This window comes from Typopeltis vanoorti, chromosome 24 (genome assembly GCF_054136105.1).
Source record: "Typopeltis vanoorti isolate ZY-2024b chromosome 24, IOZ_Tvanoo_1.0, whole genome shotgun sequence".
In the NCBI taxonomy this organism is placed as follows: domain Eukaryota; kingdom Metazoa; phylum Arthropoda; class Arachnida; order Uropygi; family Thelyphonidae; genus Typopeltis; species Typopeltis vanoorti.
Genome location: NC_143572.1, coordinates 11130391 through 11149975, shown reverse-complemented (window position 1 = coordinate 11149975; position 19585 = coordinate 11130391). Strand labels below are relative to the sequence as shown.

Here is a 19585-nt window from a genome sequence, read left to right as displayed (position 1 = left end):
ATTAAAACAGTTTTTGCGGCCCTTCCCAGGGAGATTGTAGCATCAGCTTGTTCGAGGTTCCGAAGCAGAATTGAAGCTGTGATCGATGCTAATGGTGGTTATTTTGAGTAAATCTTGTTGATAGTATTGTAATTAACTCTGCCTGTAATGTTTTTTTGTCAATTCATTAAATTTAATAGATACAAAGAAGATTTTCTTTTTCCTTACGAAACTGTCAAATTTATCCCGAACACCCTGTATAAGATCTGATAATGTTGGAGTCTTGAGAAGTAACCAACTGATTTTGAGAAAAATTGTAGATAGGAAGTTAGTAATGATGTAAATTTTTCATGTAGTACTATCATATTTTATACACCCCTTGTGGGTACATGGCAGGAATTTGATGAAGATGACGAATAACAGTGGAGATAGTATGTGTGCATCCTTGTTTTACCTCTGATTTTATATTGAACCATCTTCCTGCATTTTCTTCAATATAACTGCTGACTTACAACTTTAGATTATGTAATGCTCTGTATAATGTTTCATTTAATCCATATAATTATGTTTTAAGTCTTTTTTTCTTGGTGCCTTTTTTAGATCCACAAAACTCTAGCACAGATCCTTATAATACATTCTCACAATTTTTTGTTTTTTTATATGTGGTTGCCACCCACAAAAGCTTTATTTTTGAACATAATATTTGTACTGTGGGTGGGATTAAAGATATATTTTTTAAAATTTATATTGATTTATACATTTTTTTACCAGATCCAGAAACCCTGCTGTAGAGACCAAACATGGAACTTTTTCAATCCGCTTCAGGGCTCTAATGGCAGTGGTCTTGCACAATATAATGAAATTTATCTTCCATCTACAGACATTCACAAACATCCATGCTCACAGTGAGATTTGAACCCAAAACCTGTTAGTTGATCTAACAACTAGCTGAGAGGTTAGTTGATCAACCTATAGTACATTAGTGCCGTGTATATGTGGTGGGTTGGGAAAGAAGGTACTTGTTCACATTTGATTTAAAAGTCTGTATATTGTATTCTTTGGGGAATGCATCTGGGGAGACTGTTCCATAGTACAGCAGTTGCAGGGATGGAGGAGGAGAAGAAACTTGTTCTGTGGGTTTCAAGGTGCACTGTGAAGGGATGTTAAGCAGCAGCTGTATGTGTTCCAACGAGTTTAGTATTAAGTGGGGGATTTATTGATGCTATTTCATAACATTTTCCATGGAAATATTTGTAGAAAACACATAGTGCGGAGACTGATTGTCTGTGTGAGAGTGGGGGGGGGGGGGGGAGTGAGTTAGTAAAAGATGGGTCATTAATAAGTCTAATTGTTCTTCACTGTATTGAGTCATGCATTTTAAGGAGCCTTTAGGGGCCCCACCCCATATGTGAGAGCAGTATTCAATAGCTGGGCAGATTTGTGATTTGTATAAGGTTAACAGCTGTTTAGAGGTGAAGTAACGTCTTGAGCGAAAGAGAAATCCTAGTTTTTTAGAAGCTGAGGATGCAATGGTTGTGATGTGTTTATGCCAGGAGAGGCTTGATGTCAGGGTAATTCCAAGAAGAGAAATCTCAAATTGTCTGAAAATTTGGGTGTTGTCAAAAATAATACTGGGAGAAAATGGTTCTTTTTTATAAGAAATAAGATAGTACTGTGTCTTATTAGCATTGAAATTGACTAAGTTATCAGAACCATGTTGGAGCTTGGAGATCAGAATTGAGGGTAGAGGTGGTTGAGGTGAGTTGTGTGCAGTAAGGTTCATCAGAAGAAAGGGAGGAGTGCAATGTGCTGTCATCTGCAAAACTGTGTATTGGGTTGGAGGTCAACTGAAGTAGTTCATTGATATATAGTAGGAAGAGGGTTGATGAGAGGACAGGATCTTGTGGAACTCCAGCATTAGTTGAATGGTGAGAGGATAAGAAAGAATCCACCACCACACATAGTGTGCATCCAGACAGAAAGCCAGCAATCTGACTAAAGAGGTCTTGAGATAGACCAAATGATGGCAGCTTGCTTAATAAGCCCTTGTGCCAGACCTGGTCAAATGCCTTGGAGATATCAAGTGCAACTGCTTGAGATTCGCCAGACTTCTCCATGGCATTTGCTCAGAGATAGGTGACATGTGTGAGCAGATCTCCTGTTGATCAGCAGCAATGGAATCCATACTGGCAATCGTTTATTAGACAGGTATCTTCAAGGTAGTGTAGGAGTTGGGAATTGATGATTTTTTCCATTACTTCAGACAAAGCTGAGATGGGCAGTAGTTTGACGGCAGTGACGGCCAATTTCCAGGCTGAGGGATAGATACCAGTGGAGTAAGACAGTGTATATAGGTGACATAGGACAGGAGTCAGTTCAGGTGCACAAACCTTCAGGACAATTGGAAGAATGTCATCAGGGTCAGGAGACTGTGTGTGTGTCTAATTTGGACAGTATTTTACTGATCTCTTCCTGGCAAAAGGATATAGTGGGCATTGTATGTTGGGCACCTAGAATGGTTGGGGGACATTTGCCATTGTCAATTATGCATGCATTGGAAGCAAAGTGTGAAGCCAGGAGATTGGCCTTTTCTGTAGTTGATGATGCAATAGAGCCATCTGGGTATTATATAGGGGTGGGAATAGCATTGGGCAGAAGTTATGACCGATTGGTGAGAGACCAAAAGGTTTGGCTGCTGTTTGGAAAGGCTGCTAATTTCCAGTTTTTTGTTCTTTTGAACTCTGTTTTGGAAGCATTGATTGTTTTTTTTTTGCATTTATTTCGGGCTTGGGTATAAGCTCTAAAGGAGGATGGAGTTCTTGATTTGAGTCAGTTGTGGTATGTTTGGTTTTTCATTTGAACAGCCTTGGTGCATCTTTTGGAAAACCAGATTTAGTTAGGGAATGGCAGGTCAGAGTACTGTGGGGAATATATGTTTCCATGCCAGTGAGAATTACTTTGGTTATAAGTTTGGTGCATGTATTTTGGTTGAAATAGCTGAAGTAGATTATCATCTACTTCCACTGTTTATAACATTTCATGCTTTTAATAGCTTTTTTTATACCTCAAGTATTGATATATATGCTGCTTAGAAAGAAGTCAACAGACATCCCCATGAGTAAGGTGCATCATGCCATGTAATGATCATGTGTTTGTAGTTGGTATAAATTAGAGGAATATGATGCTCCCAAGTCAGTGCAACAGTGTTTGGGTGAAATGGCTACAAGAACGGAACTGAAGGAGTTTGAAAGAGGTGTTGTGATAGGATGCCATGTTGCAGGCCTATCTGGCAAATTGTTGACAAATTGCGCCATCCCAGGTCTACAATTAGTGATACCATACTGAGGTGGAAGTGCAGGGAGTCAACTGCAAGTGTTACCCACAGTGGGTGACCTACACACTCATTGAACATGACTGTAGGATTCTATGAAGAATAATGTAAAAATCCCCATTTGTCGGCTGAGACGTTGAATGCAAAGTTCCTAGCATCAGCTGGAACACGAATCTGCACAAAAACATTCAGTACTGAGGCTCACAAACATGTATTTCCATGCTAGGACCACAATATGAAAGTTCCACATCACCCAAATGAACATGCAGTATTGTTTTCAGTGGTGTAAAGAGCATGTACAGAGTGGGACATGAAAGCTGTGTTATGGAGTGATGAATAATGCTAAAGATGGGAAGGAAATCTTCTACCCAGCAGATGGATAGGTGTGATGCTCGGTGAATGTCTCTTACCATTTTATCAGTGTGTGTAACCCTAGCTATGAAATTTGAAGTGTGATGGTACTGCCCTGTTTTTTTTGCCTCAGACCTCTGTTTGTGGTGCCACGAACACTGAACTCCAAGAGATATAGACAGTGCAATGCTTCCTCTGTGTTTCTACACAACTGGCCATTGTCTCTTTCAGCAAAACAATGCACCGTGTCATTAGGCTGCTGTAATGGTGTGGTTTGTAGACATGAACATCGCCACACTTGACTGACCTTCGTAGAGCTCTGATCTCAACCCTATTGAACAACTGCAGGATGAACTGGAGCATTGGGTGAGGTGAAGGGACGTCTACCCATCCACGACCTCAAGTGGAAGGATATATAGTTTTTGTGAAGACAGATAAGGCCAAATGGGAAGAAGAGTGTTACTGATCATTGCAGAGGAGTTGTGCCCATCTAGGGTGGAGATCCTATCCTATCCCAATGGCTTTAACAGGCCTTTAAGGCCCACAACCTTCCAAGCATGCTTGGATTTCGTAACTGAAATACGAGGATAGAATGGTCACTCCTATGCCTCAAGGTATTCTTGGCTGTATCCCTGTGTGTTCACGGGGCCGGTTTGCCTGCTTGCGGGATGAAAAACACCAGATAAACTGGCGGAAAAAACCCTACTGCCGCGCCCAAGACTGGCTAACTTGGCTATGGCTGAGGAAGATCCTTCAGCCCCTCACGTCTCCGACGGGAATCAAACCTAGGACACTCCTTCCCCAGGCATATGGTTGCGAAGCGCAAAGCCACTAGGCTAACTGCACGGACCTAGGGTGGAGATGCAAGGAGTAAATACAGTGGTTTTGAAGCAGTATGGTGTGTGTGAAGTGGAAATGGACAGTATGAAATGATTAATACGTGTTGCTGTAGACCTGGTAATCTGGAAGGCACTGAAAAGGAAAATTGGTCAGGCTACTAAGTAAAAGGTGATAATTATGGGTAATTTAGACTAGAATATAAAGAGACAACATGAGGAACCAAAGAGAATGAATTTTTTAAGGGATAACTACCTTAAGCAGTATGTAACAGAGGCCACACATGGATCTGATTATCTCATCAGAAGATATAGTTGTAAATGAAATGTCACATCTTCCTCCAGTTGGTGAACATGACCATTAAGTGATCACTTGGGTGGTGGACAGCCATATCACCACGACTTTTTGTGAGAAAGGGTTATATGAGGAACTATAAGGCATGTGATTATGACAAACTCAGGAGGCAGCTTGCAGTGATATGGAATGAGGAATTGGATGGGAAGAAAATTAATGCTGCTGCTTAGTCTCTATTTAGGAAGTATTTGTCAGAAGCAGTGATTAAGTGTATTCTAAAGGTCAGGAGATTAAATAAGGTAAGTATAAAATGGATGACTGAAGACATGAAGCATGTTATCTGGAAGAAGGCATTGTGGAGGCGGCACAAGATAAGTAGAGATAATCAGTTACATGAGGAGTACAGAGTGCAAGGAAGGTGACTCACTTGACTAGTAAGGGTAGCAAAAGTGTGGTATGAGCAGCATTTAGCAGATAATGCTAAAAGAAATCCTAGGGAGTATTTTGATATGTGGCCAGTAGAAAGAAGAATGATTATGGGAGGATGATGTTGGTCAGTGATAATGAAAGGATGATAAACACCAAGGAGGGTATAATAGAGGTGTTTAATGAGCATTTCATTAAAGTATTCCATCCTTGTGATTGTAACATAGTGCAGAATTTGAGAATAGTGGAAATTGGGGAGGAATCAGTGATGGTGAATGAGCAGAAGGTACATGAAGAATTGAGTAAACTTGATGTCAACAAGGCCATGGGACTTGGTGGTATATCACTTCCTGGGAGTTAACAACAGCTTTAACATACATTTTTAGCATGTCTTAACATTAGCTCAAATTCCAAAGGAATGGAAAGATGGCAAAACTATTCCACTTCATAAAGGGGATGATAAAACTAAGGCTTCAAATTATAAACCAATCTGCTTGTCTGGAGTTGTGGTTAAGGTGTTGGAGAAGCTAGTGAGGACAAGGATTCCGAACTGGGTTGACAGCAGTAGAATTCTCTTTAATGGTCAGCATGAGTTTGCTAAAGGAGAATTGTGTTTTAGCAAATCTGCTTACTCATTATAACAAGGTGATGAATATATTGGACAGGATGGTGCATATACAGAAGTATATTTAGATTTTGCAAAGGCTTTCGGTAGATTGCCACATGACAAACTAGTAGTTAAATTGGAACAGATGGGGATGGATAGTAGATTTGAGATTGGCTGTCTGATAGGTACCAGCAGGTTGTGTATGGGGGAGAGTGAAATCCCAGAAGAAAGTCGCTAGTGGTATTCTGGGACCATTGTCATTTTTGTATGTAAATGACATTGGGGAGGCCTTAAATAGTGATAAAGTTGTTTACAAATGGTGCAAAGTCGGGGAAAGTTATGAAAAGTAGAGTAAATGTAGCTGTGCAAGAGGACCTAAATAGACTGTCTGAATGGGTGAGTGTGTGCGGGGGATGTCAATTTAATGCTGAAAAGTGTAAGGTTTTAAAATTTGGGAAGCAAAGACAGGATGCAGAGTATAGGATTGGTGGGGATGTTTTAGAGGAGGTGGAGGAGATGAAAGATCTGAGGATGATGGTGGATAGGGACTTGAAATTTCATGGACATTTTGCTAAAATTGCAAAGACAATATAGCAGATTATAGGAATGATATGGAGAATACTGACGTGTATAAGTAAAGATGTTTTGATTCTGTTGTACAAAGCTTTGATCAGGCAAAATTTACTGTGCACAGATTTGGTCGCCAGGTTTTCAAAAGGATGATGAGATGCTGGTGAGGGTTCAGAGGCAATTGACTAAGTTGGTTTCTGGTCTCTGGATGTAGCATATGAGGACAGATTGAGAGAATGCAAATTACAGAGCCTAGTGGATAGAGGAGGGAAGACATGATTGAGATGTATAAGTTGGTAGGGAGTAATTACCAGATTAACGTGGATGAGATTTTTCATAGAATATCTGGAGACATTGAGAACCAGAGGCTATCTTTGGAAGCTATATAAGGTGAGTGACGAGCGAGGAGATGTGGCATAGATTTTTTGCATGGAGAGTGGTGGATGATTGGAATTCATTGTCTGAGAATGTGGTGAGTGCAGAGACAGTGAATGCATTTAAGTCAAGGTATGATGTGCTGTTCATGTGAGACCTCCCATGATGAGTCTCTTGATTCCATGGAATGGAAGTCTGGTGATAATAATTTCTTGTGTTTGCCATGGTGTTCTTATTTGTCTGGTCTTGCAGAATCAATGTGTTTTAGACTTGGAACTATTTAATTTTTTGATTGAATAATGTTTTTATAGTTGAGTATATAGATAATCTGTAAAAGGTTTTACTTTAATTCTTTTTAAAATTTACTTATTGTTCTTTCAACTGTGATATTCATTTTTATACTACTGAAAACTAAGTTATGATCATTTCCAGTTTCAAATCCTTTGTATACACTTGCATCCTGAACCTACATGAAGATATGACTATCAACAATAACATAGCCAATGAAGCTCTTTTTTTTATTTCTTGTCTTCTCTCCATGTGATCTTGTGCATACATGGTGTTTGTAATGATTAGTCCATCTGCTGAGCAGAAATTCAGCAGGTACTTACCATTATTATTAGCCTTGCCCTTTTCTCCAAATTTTCCCAAATGTTTTGGTATGCATGCACAATTCATTTTCTTTCTGCTGTTTAGATCACAAGGAGCAGCTTTTTAATTTTCTTTAAATCAGCTGCTTTCTCTAATGATTCAAAAAATTCCTCCATTTCCTCCTTATGAGAGCCTTCTGTGGTACCATAGGCATAAATAACTTTCATTGTCCATTTCCCCATTTTGAAGTTTGCCTACATAACTCTACTTGAAATTAACTAGATGCTTATCTTCATGTTTGGTGTTGAATGCTATTGTTACCCTTCCTTTCCTTGATCAGTATTGTCCAAATATAACATCCTATATTTATTATTTAGTAGGATCCCACCTGTGTTTAGTCTTCTTTATCTCACCAGTTATGTCCATGTGATACTTTTCTAGTACTTAAGCAAGTTTGATTTTCTTTCCATTGATATTCCTTATGTTGATGGTTCCCTTTCTTCAATTCTTGTGTTTGTTCCAGTAGCTAACTTTTCACTCTTTGTCCTAGTTTCTTGACAAAAACAGTAGGGATTTTGTGATGCCTCAGCATGAAATCTTATCATTCTTAATTTCTGGTTTATGCCAATAAAGTACAGTTTGGTTGGAAGCCAAATTACCAGTCCATCATTGTTAGTTCATTACCAGTGGATAAATACTATCAGAGTGCACCATGTGAAGGCAAAGATTGGACATCAGGTCAGAATCTCCAATTGGTACTCCACATTCCTTAAAGGACTATGTAGAGATCTCCAATTTATCTGGCTTTGACCTTTAAGTGACCTCTTTGTTGGTTTCACCTAAATGCTTATTATCGACAAAATCCTTTGCTACTGAATTTTTCAATTCTCTAGTTTGACTTCCCAGAAAAAGTTTATATTCAGTACATTACACTGCACCAAACTGATATATTCTTTAAATGCACATGATTTTGTATTATGTTGTCAGAAGAGATTAATTAGGAAAAGTGGGGGGGGGGGGAGAAACTATTATTATAGCTCACAAGGCAAGAAAGAAAGAAAGAAAGAAAAAAAAGAAAGAAAAATTGAAACATTTCTTTATAAAACTAGACTAATGAATGACACAAATGTACAATGGCTACATGAACAAAGAATTAACCAATATCTAGATAAAATAAAACAAAATGAAGAAATAGAAATAGAATGGCTTAATATAAAAACGATACTAAATGCAGCAGCAAATGAAAGCTTAGGAAAGACCAAAAAATTTAATAAAAGAAAAAAACTGAAAATCTGGGATGATACAATCAAAGAAATAATCAAAAAGAAAAAAGAAGCCTATCACAAATGGTTAAGCAGTAAAAGATTAGAAGATGAAATAGAATATAAAAGAATAAGAGCCATAGCTAAAAGAGAAGTCAGAAAAAGACAGAGAATCATGGAATAAATTTGTTTCTAATTTAGAACATGATTTATATAAAATAAGACCCAATGTATATAAGATTTTGAAACACTTAAATGCAGATACCAAAGAAAACATAAAATTAAACACTGAACTGAAATTAGAAGAATTTCTAAATTACTACACAGAACTGTGGACAGACAAATATTTTAAAAAAGACAAATGGCAAACAATTAACGAAAAGGAAATAACTAAAGAAGAATTAGATATCAGCCTGAAAGAAACAAGAAATGGAAAATCACCTGGAGAAGATAAGCTAGGTTCAGAACTATATAAATATGCAGGAACAAGATTCAAAGAAAGACTATTATTTTTAAATAAAATTTACTCAACTGGTATCCCCCTAATAGAATGGAAAAAAGCAATTGTGATTCCTATCTTTAAAAAAAGGTAATAGAGATGACCCTAAAAACTATGAGGTATCAGTATACTAAATTCCTGTTACAAAATATATAGCAGAATCTTAAATAACAAACTAATGAAATATTCCGCAAACTTTATTCTAGAAGTACAGAATGGGTTTAGAAAAGGATGATCATGTATAGACCCGGCCTTTTGCCTAAAATTAATAATAGAGAAAAGAAGAGAATACAATTTAGAAACACATATTGCATTTATTGACTTTGAAAAAGCATTTGACAAAGTTAAAAGAAACATATGTCTTTCTTTTAATATACCAAATAACATCCTAAAAGCTATCACAAGTATATATGAAAATAATCAAATACAAATAAAATTAAATCACGAGCTATCATATACAAGAGAGATAAACCAAGGGGTCAGGCAGGGATGTCCCCTCTCAGCAACTCTTTTTAATATCTACTTAAATGAAATAATAATAAAATGGAATAAAAATTTACATCAAGGAATTAAACTTTCTCCTACTGTTAACTTAAACACACTCCTCTTTGCCGACGACCAAATAATAATTACAAATTCTGAAGATAACTTACAGAAAGCTATTTTAGATCTAAATGAGATATCCAAAGATTATGGTATGATAATATCAACAGAAAAATCAAAAACTATGACCTTTAAAGGACAAGATCCAGCAAGAACTAAAATAGTAATAGATAACAAGATCTTAGAACAGGTGAATTTATTTAACTACCTAGGATGTATGATCACATATGAAAATGAAAAAGATATAAACGTAAAAATTGCAAAATATTTAAAAATAACAGGTGTAATTAACTATATTTAAACCAAACCAGGCTAAAAGTATACAATACATTAGCCCTACCAGTCTTAATGTATGGAAGTGAAATCTGGACAATAAAACAAAAGGACAAACAAAGATTAGCAACAGCAGAAATGAAGTTTATGAGAAAAACTGCAACGTATACCCTATTTGATCACAAAAGAAACAAAGATATTATGAAAGAATTAAACCAAGAACCAGTAATAGAAAAAATTAAAAAATATAAACATAAATGGATGGAACACGTTCAAAGAATAAAACAGAAAGATTACCAAAACAAGCCTTAAAGTACAAGCCATTAGGAAAAAGAAAACCAGGACGTCCTCTTAAACGATTCAACGATGATTTCTAAGGCCGGAACAGGCCATGCTAGGCCTAAATCCTTGATACGCATGATGATGATAAGGCAAGATGTAAAGTGTGATGTTGACTACTCATTAATTTATATATCAGAAGGTGTTTGAGATAGTGGTTTTGATAACTATGAGGATTATAAAATGAACTGTGGAGGTGTGTGATTGCAGTTTAGAATCTAGTGTGAATTATTAATTAGTGATTTTTACCAAATCTATAATGTTTTTAAGACTTAGAAACAATACATAAGGAAATTTAATCCCAATTGATGGGATGCAGATATTCTAAGTAATAAAAGAATGGCTTGCATTACCAATCAAGGGAAAAACTTTAAAGTGTACTTTGAATGAAATCATGATCTTATATACTAATGCACACAAAGCTTAAAAGAATTAACTTTAAGAATCTTAGAAAATTATTAACTGTAAATATTAAGCCGCATGTCCTGGAAATTTTTTTCTTGCTTTACAATGACATTCATTATATCAATATGCTACATTAAATTTCTGTTCGAGACAGAAATTTGAGGTGGTGTGGCACATAATCAGCATTAGTTCTGTACAGTCGAGAGTGGAAATATGTTACTGTAGTGGAGGAAGTAATAATGATATCATGGGATATCGTCACTACTTCGGTAAGGAAAAGGAAAGTATTATTAGTGGGGAATTTTAATATAGGAGATGCTGCCTTGAGAATGATGATGCAACTGGTGGTGATGATGAAGAAATGATAATGCAACTGGTAATACATTACTAGAGGGGATAATAAATCTTGGATTTGATAATAACATCTGAGGAATTAGTGATAACTATATTAATTACTTGGAATCCTTGTGACAGCAATCATTTGACCTTAAAACTAAGGGAAGAAATGATAAATAGTAAGCATCATGGGTGGAATTTCAAAAAATGCTAACATCGATAGTATGCTAAGAGAATTAAGAGGTATTAACTGGTAGACATTGTTTAATGGAAGCGACACTGATACAAATGGATAGCTGAGGGACATCTTTGCATAATTTAATGGTCAAGTTTATCCTTATGAGTAAATTTCTAAAATCCTGAAATCAACTGAATAAATAATGAAGTTCATAAATACATTATTAGAAAAAAGTATGGAAAGAGTATTGATATTTGATATATCAATTATTCAGTATGACAGATGCAAGCAATTCAACTGGAACAATTGAATAAATATTTTGCAAATAATATGTGAATACTGAACAGTTAGAAAAGAAAGTACAACTTGAAGAACAAGATCTATAATTAATATTTGATATCTAAAATCACTTGGCAATTAAAGTTGAAGGCAGGGATGATATATCTCCTTCAGTATTCAACAGTTGTATGTTATGGTTAATTAATTCATCTTTTTGTCAATCTTCATTGAGTCACTAAGGTGGGAAATAGTTCCTTCTGATCAGAAGTTTGCAAAGGGTTATTCCAATTCATAAGGACAATCATCACATAAAGTGAATTATAAATTGGTTAATATTATTAACAAAGTAATGTAAAAATGAATTAGGAATTGTATCAAGCTATTCTTTACAGTGTTGTTGTTTAACATGCTCATAAATGAATCTAAGTTCGAATATTGAGAATAAAATGTTTTTCTTTGCTGATAATGTAGGGTAGAATAGTCAGTTGTTTGGATGATTTAAATTCTTTACAAGATGATCTTAAAATATTGGAAGAGTGGACAGGGAAGTGGTGTTTAAATTGTGCTGTGAACAAATGCAAGCATATTTAGTTCAGTAAGAAGATATTTTGATATAAGTTGAATGGACAGGCTTTAGAAAAAGTTAATGTATAGAGTAATGAATGCATTAAATTACTTGTCATTTAGTTGATAGGTTTCAGAAATCATTTTGATAACTTAAAAAAAAGTTTAGGATTAATTAAACAAAGCATCACTTAGAGCAGTAAAGAAGATATGATACCATTATACAAGTTTTTAGTCAGACCAGTATTAGATTATGGCTCCTCTTTTTACTCACCAAAGTTTTTTAATAGACATTAAGAACATTGAGAGAAGACTAAGTATAGAAGGATTGTGCCATGATACTTATGAGAATCAGGTAGTTTAGATGCACTCTGAATTTATTCAACAGGAGCTAAGAGGAGATTTAACTGAAGTTTATAAGTTAATTTAACTGAAGAGAGGAGCTTAACTTAACTGAACTTAAGAGGAGATTTAACTGAAGTTTATAAGTTAATTTAGGGCATATAGATGATAGATATATGCTTGCTGTATTTGGCTGAGTCAGTCTCTTCCAGAGGAGATATGAAATGTTAGTGATGAAGGGAGTTAGAACAAATATACAAAGTTCATTTTTTCCTGTTTGTGTAGAAAATTTATAGAATTGCCAACAAAGGTTGGTCGATTGGTAGAGCCTCTGCTACTAATGGCTCATGCAAACAGTTAAGCAAGTTCAACACGGTTAGTAGTTGGAAGGGATCAATCGTTTGCTGTTGGCATACTCTCCCTCGATGAGTCTTTGGACTCCCTGGAGGTATCACATAATAATAGCAACAGGTTATAGAATTAGACAACTTTGGAAAGCTGGCAGCAATATCTCCATATCTTCCAGCTTGATCAGTGAGTGGAATCAGAGAAGGGAAACCATTCTGAGATGCAAACATTGAAATCCCCCAAAGGAAGACCACAGTTTGAGTATTTGGATTGTAAATTATCAAGCTTTAACAGATAAATAATTGATAAAGATCAAAGTAGTTGTTACAATTTGGAAAGCTGTTGAAGGAAATTTTGAGCAAGAGTAGATTTGAGATTTATTAGTCAGATATCACAATGCCTTGTAGTGTAGGAAATCATTTCATAGTAGTTTGGAAAGTTGAGGTCGATAGTGATTGAGGCTGCTAGTTGTAGTTCAGTTAAAAGCAGCAGATTTTGAAGTGGATATGGATCTGTTTTGTAATGGGTTTGATTTTTTTTTTTTTTTTTTTTAGAGAAATTCTTCTCAAAATGCTGTCAAAATTAAACTTGCATGGTTGAGAGTGAGTTTAGTAGGTAGGCATGTAGCATGGGTGAAAGGCCCATAGGCATGTCTCCTACACGGAACACCCAGTTTTCAGTTCATCTCATAACCTCAACTATTCCTTCTGCATACTATTGCACTTAGACTCCTTCCAGGCACCATCCAGTAGAGTAAGTGGCAGTTGGATTATTTGCTAGTTGGTTCAGAAGCTTCTAGCTGCATTACCTTCAGATTTGGTCCAGTGGGCGATCTAGCAACTAGATTGCAGAGCTGTAATTACTGTATCTCAAATGGGGAAGGTTAGGAGTTACTGTAGTGTGTGTTTGGCACAAACACACTTCATAAGGCTGTCTCCCACACTGGATATAAAAAAAAAAAGGGGGGGGGCATAACCTTGCTTTGGATCCCAAACATGACTCCAGCTAGGAAAAATGTCTTTATGGTAGGAATATTCATCCAGATTGCTAGAGCCCTGTTTATGAAAATAAACAGGCAGATAGGAGCTGGTTTGGTTGAAAGAGGCTATGTATTGCACATCAATATCCATTAGTAGCTAAATATATTATACACAAGTTATTATGCAATACAGGGGATATGTTTTACCTAAGTTTAGCCTGATTCAATTCAATCACAACTTTTTTTTTTTTTTTTTTAAATGATGACTCCACATGTGAAAGGTTACAGGACCTATAACACAACAGTGCCATGTGTGGGTAAGTGTTTATGGAGAGAGAAGTAATCTATTGATATGTTTCTATGAAGATTGTACTTGGTAGGAAAAACAGTATGGGTGAGATTGTTTTAAAGAATACAGATGGAGGGAATGAAGGAGGATGAAAAGAAGTTTGTTTGGTACTGGCCAGTGGCTGATCTAATTCTTACATGGTTAAAAGATAGTAGAGGAATGGTAGTGGACAATTCAGAGGAGAGCAATGCCCATGAAAGTGCTCATAGAAAAGGCATAGTGCAAAAACAGAGCACCTATAGGAAAGTTATTGAAGGGAGTCTGTGAGGGAAGGGTCACCTATTAAGCGGACCATCCTCTTCTGAATATCATCCAGAAAAGGGAGATTTTGGGTACACTATACCAAATATGAGAACAATATATAGCCTGAATAGATTCACTCTCCAACCTATAGATCATAAGTCCAAATTCTGCCATGAGTATGGATATTTATGTCTTTAGGTGGATTTCATTAGCTTACATTTCATCAGGCTTGAAATGGCTTAAGAATTCCATGTTTGAACTCTAAAGCAGAATTTTTGGATGAGCTTACTATTTGCCTGCCTGTGGTACTAATATTAATGTAAGAGAAGTTTGCAACCTACATTGTATTACTGTAGTATTGGTAATGGAGATTCCACAAACTGCTTGTCTGTAAAATCAGTCTACCTTGTATAATAGCTATCTCTAACAAAAAAAAACAAAACAAAACAAAAAAAAAAAAAAACTAAACAGTAATTTGATGCCACATGATCATAAATGACAGCTTCACATCATTTGAAGATAATGAAAATGGTGCTGGTTACAGTGTAAATGAAAATTCAACAAAGAAAGTTTATCAAAAAATTATCCAATGTTAAGGGCTTCAAGCATATCGAGAACATTTTTGCATATTTTAATAATATATAGATTTATTGGTTGTATTTTTTCATTACATAAATTTTCTTGAGTTTATGCATCTTAATAATTGTTTTTATTTTAGGTCACAGGAGCTGTTAAAAAAGAAAAAAAGGAACAGTTAACCAAACAACAAAAGCGAAGGTTAGCTAACAGAATAGACTGTAAGGGAGAACGCCCACGAGGTTGGAACTGGGTAGATGTTGTTAAACATTTGAGTCAAACTGGCTCAAAAGACTCTAACAGTGAATCTGGACAAAGCAGTAGTTCTAATTCTTAGCTACTAATGAAAGTTATTGAACAGACTGGACATATTTTTTTATGATAGGCCATTGGTCCTCTGGTTTTACTGTTGGAGAGTAGTGTGCATCGTTGAGAGGCTTCATGCAACTGTTAATTAACCCATTAACAGTATTAGCTTTGGGAGTGAGTATTTTAATAAAAATTCAACAGATAAAGGGGAATCAAAAATATATTAAAAAGTTATCTTAATGAAACATCGTTAATATTTTCCACACCAATTTCTCTGTTATTAAAATATAGACCATATAAATTTTTCTACAACAAAAAGTCATTGTGTAGCATTAATGTACTTACAAAAATATTAGTAATATTATATAATACTAGGAATATTAATTTCCAAATTAATATTCCTGGAAAACTATGCATGATTCTCTAATGTGTAATATATTCTATCATGATGCCTATAAACAGTTTAAATATTAAGGAATAAAGATTCAAGTTTCTAAAATAATTCAAGGAATGGGAGGCTCATGCTTAACATTAATTCATAATAAAAAACAGCAGAGCAAATGCATTTCATTGAAAGCTTTCTCGCTATTTGAAAATTATGATATGATAACCATTTTATTAAACCCTTCATCAATCCTTAATCAAGTACATAGAAATTATGTCAGTGGGCATGTTGTGGTGTATCTCACTTTATTAAATTGCAAAAGATGGCAGAAAAACAATAAAAAAATTTTTCCCATTGTTTTTCCTTAAACTGTTTGCATTGGCTATTTGAACCTACCCTGTCAGGATACATTCTCTCACCTCACGTTAACTCTGAATGCTATTTAGACAATCAAATTATATAAAAAAGCATCTATTCATAAAACACCAAATGAAAATCACATACCATGACCCTTAATGCTGTATATCTTATGTCACTGCATCCAGTAGTAGCATGAAAAGTTATCAGCATAGAGCCCTGATAACCAAACTTGGATTCAGAATATGCCTACCTCCAGATACCTTTGCACACAGTATCCCCCACCCTATGTAATTCGAATATGTGACCTTGGATACAAACTTGACCTATCACTGTTTTATCACTCTTGCCTATTCTTTACATACTACATATATAGAGAATTAGGAAATATGTAATAAAAAAAAAAATGTATTTATAGTGAACTTCCTTGCAATAAGCTTGCAACAGTTTCAATAATATCAACACACTAATCTACCAAAAATCATGGAAAATTGTCTGCAAATTTCTTATGGAATGTTTGTGGTATCGATTCCTCCTTTAAAGCATTGGTAAGTTCCAGTAAAGAGGGCAGTGTTGGCCATGTCCCAATTATGTTTGGAAAACTGGCAGTAATATCTCCATTCCAGTTCATCCCATAGATGTTTTGTGTTTGGGAAATATCTTCTAGCCATTTGTGTTGTTCTCTGCGAATCATGTTTACTGTCGTTGTGTTGGAAGGTGTAAGGACTGGTACAATGAAATTGGCATAATGTTCAGGAAATTCGACAGTTGTCCAAAATATCAATGTAGGATCTAGTAGACATGATTCCATTCAGGAAATCTCTTCTGGCCATTGCATTGTTCCAGTGTTGTTTTCTGTGAATCATGTTTACTGTCATTATTGTGTTGGAAGGTGTAAGGACTGGTACAATGTGGATCCATAACATAAGATGCAACCAAACATTGTTTTCATTGCGACCTTCAAAAGTTTATCATTGGGAAAACACAGATAAAAGGTGTCCTCCATTCTGGGTATGACTACTCAGACTGAAAGAGCACAATTTGTCACTCCATGATTCAGGTTCCATGTCAATCAGTGATTTGTATTCATAGTTGAAAAACAACTATGAATATACAGTTGCTGACAAACAGCTGTGAGCTGTAGTTCTTGTATGTAATTGTGATGCAAACACTTATGGAATTTGATGTGGCTGCTTGTATCTCCAGATTTTTCTTGGATCTGACAGTGAGACAAGATAATTAGCTGCTTAAAATCTATTTTAAAGTCCCCCAATGTCATGGGAACAAAATGTCTGCCTTCCCCTCCCAAAAAAGTCTAATAAATCTTATGATCGTTATCCGACTGTTATGAAGGTTTGTGCTTTCAAGTTGACTCTTGTGTTTCTTTTTACACTCTCCTGTTCAATTGGAATTTATCTTACAACTTGATTGAAATTAGCCCATTCTATTCTTGTGAAGTGTGATGCATCTTTGCCATACTATTGCTTTTAATTCAGTTGTTTTTTTTAAACAATGAAGAAATCTCAGTCACTGGAAATTTGGCTTCCAATTTCAACCCTAGAAGCCTCTCTGCTTCTGCTAATCCAAACTGGCAAATCATTGCTGGTTTGGGTTCCATCACCCTTGATTATAAGGGATTTTTTATTTATGAAGAAATTTCCCTGGCATGTTCACCTCTGGATAAATGCCATCAAAGTTTGGAGAAACTCAGCTTTGGTACAAAAGGTCTATTAAAACTCTTTTCTTATGATCTGTCTTATTCAATCACATTGAGGTTTCTGTCATTATCCGTGATGATGGATAGATCTTTATTATCAAAACAATTAATGCTGAGATACTACAGGCTACTGTTTTCCTTTTTGTACATTAATGAAGATCATTAATGTACAAATTGAATGCAAATGTAATCTCCAGTTCTGATGACAGTATTGCTCATATTCTTGTTTGACCAATCTTGCATTATACAAATGAACAAGAATGGAGAAATGGACATTCATTTCTCCATTGTTAATTAAATACTTACTTCAAACCACTTTTCAGGGGAATTCTGATAATTTTTGTTAACTTCAGTGCTTCAAAACTCCTTAACTTTTTTTTTTTTTACAAATCCTGATAGTATGGCCAAATCTCCAGACAAGACAGTTCTTGTAGCCTTTTCTTTCTTGGTATAAACATTATCACAAATATTGCATCTCCATTATCCAAGAAACTAGTATGTTTTTTTTCTCTCAAAGATTAGTTTTCTTCTGAAATTCCTATACAAATCATGAAGCTATTCAGGGATTGAATATTATGCTTGCATTTGGAATACTATCCCTAACTTTATAAAACTTCTTGACTTTGTAGTTGGATTGATCAGTAACTATTATGCATGGATTCACTCTTTTAAAAACTGATTATCGATTTCTGTAGTATGCAATTTTTTTATAAATAGTATCCTTTTCCCATGGCATGGCCTGTTCCAGCCTTAGAAATCATCGTTGAATCGTTTAAGAGGATGTCCTGGTTTTCTTTTTCCTAATGGCTTATACTTTAAGGCTTGTTTTGGTAATCTTTCTGTTTTCATTCTTTGAACGTGTTCCATCCATTTATGTTTATATTTTTTAATTCTTTCATAATATCTTCGTTTCTTTTGTGATCAAATAGGGTATACTTTGCAGTCTTTCTCTGTTCTTTAAATCATAAGATATGTTATCACAGTTTTCCTGCAAATTCAGAGACCAAATTTGTTCCTTTCTACTTTGTCCTTTGGAATACCTCTCATCTTTAAAAAAAAAAAATTCAATCTTGAGAGCTTTGAACCTAATTTAGTATGTTTCTTCTTACTCTTACTTTTTCTCCATTAATGATATTAGTGTACTATAAGTTGTGAACAACCTTGTGTGTAGGATTACTGTGCATATATATGCACATTAAAGTGTATATTAAGAAAAAAAAAACATTGTAACTCTTACTTTCCATTTAGTTTTCTCATCATGCTCCAAATTACTATCCTCTCTTGTTTTTGACACATCTTATGGAGTTCTCTTTTCCCTGATTGTCTCTCAACCCATATTTCTAAATATTCTTTCTGATGACAAAAGTACTCACAGCCTTAATAAAAAAAAAAAAAAGGCTTGTTATGGGTATTAGGGAGAAACAACATTGCACACCCTGCTGGCCCATTTGACAAGTGGATAGCACTTTTCACAAGTGTGTTCAAATCGCACCTTGGACATGGATGTTTGCAAATGGCTTTATGTGGCCTTCTGTCAAATGGAGTGGGAATTTCACACAGTAATGAAATTCATCTACCACTTTAAGTGTAGAAAAATTTCATGCCTATTGGAAGCCTTGAAGCGACTTTCAAGTCACTTCAAGCTTCCAATAGGGCTTCCCCATGTTAGGTCTCTAGAGCAGGATTTGCCAAGTTCGTCTTACCCTTAGAACCTACTTATAGTACTAATGTATTATAGGTTAGTCTTTTGTGAGGTTCACATAAAAATAATCAAAAAATGCACATTTCATGTGAAGGAAACTTGGGAGGGGGAGAGCTCATTAATCTTGAGACAGGACTTTTTGGCTATCACTTATTCTTCTAATCTGTAATGCATTCTCT

The 19585-nt window shown here is 35.4% G+C and overlaps 1 protein-coding gene across 9 annotated transcripts in view; it reads left to right on the top strand.

Annotated features, from left to right (window-relative positions):
* The window catches only part of LOC150092925 (RWD domain-containing protein 4), a 143784-nt gene extending 127795 nt beyond the window's left edge, over nucleotides 1-15989 (top strand). For all 9 annotated transcript variants that reach the window (XM_090413365.1, XM_090413362.1, XM_090413361.1 and 6 more), the window contains exon 8: nucleotides 15079-15989. In XM_090413365.1, the coding sequence (XP_090269491.1) occupies nucleotides 15079-15273 (195 nt within the window). In that variant the 3' untranslated portion in view covers nucleotides 15274-15989. The remainder of the gene's footprint in view (nucleotides 1-15078) is intronic.
* Nucleotides 15990-19585: the final 3596 nt, after the last annotated feature.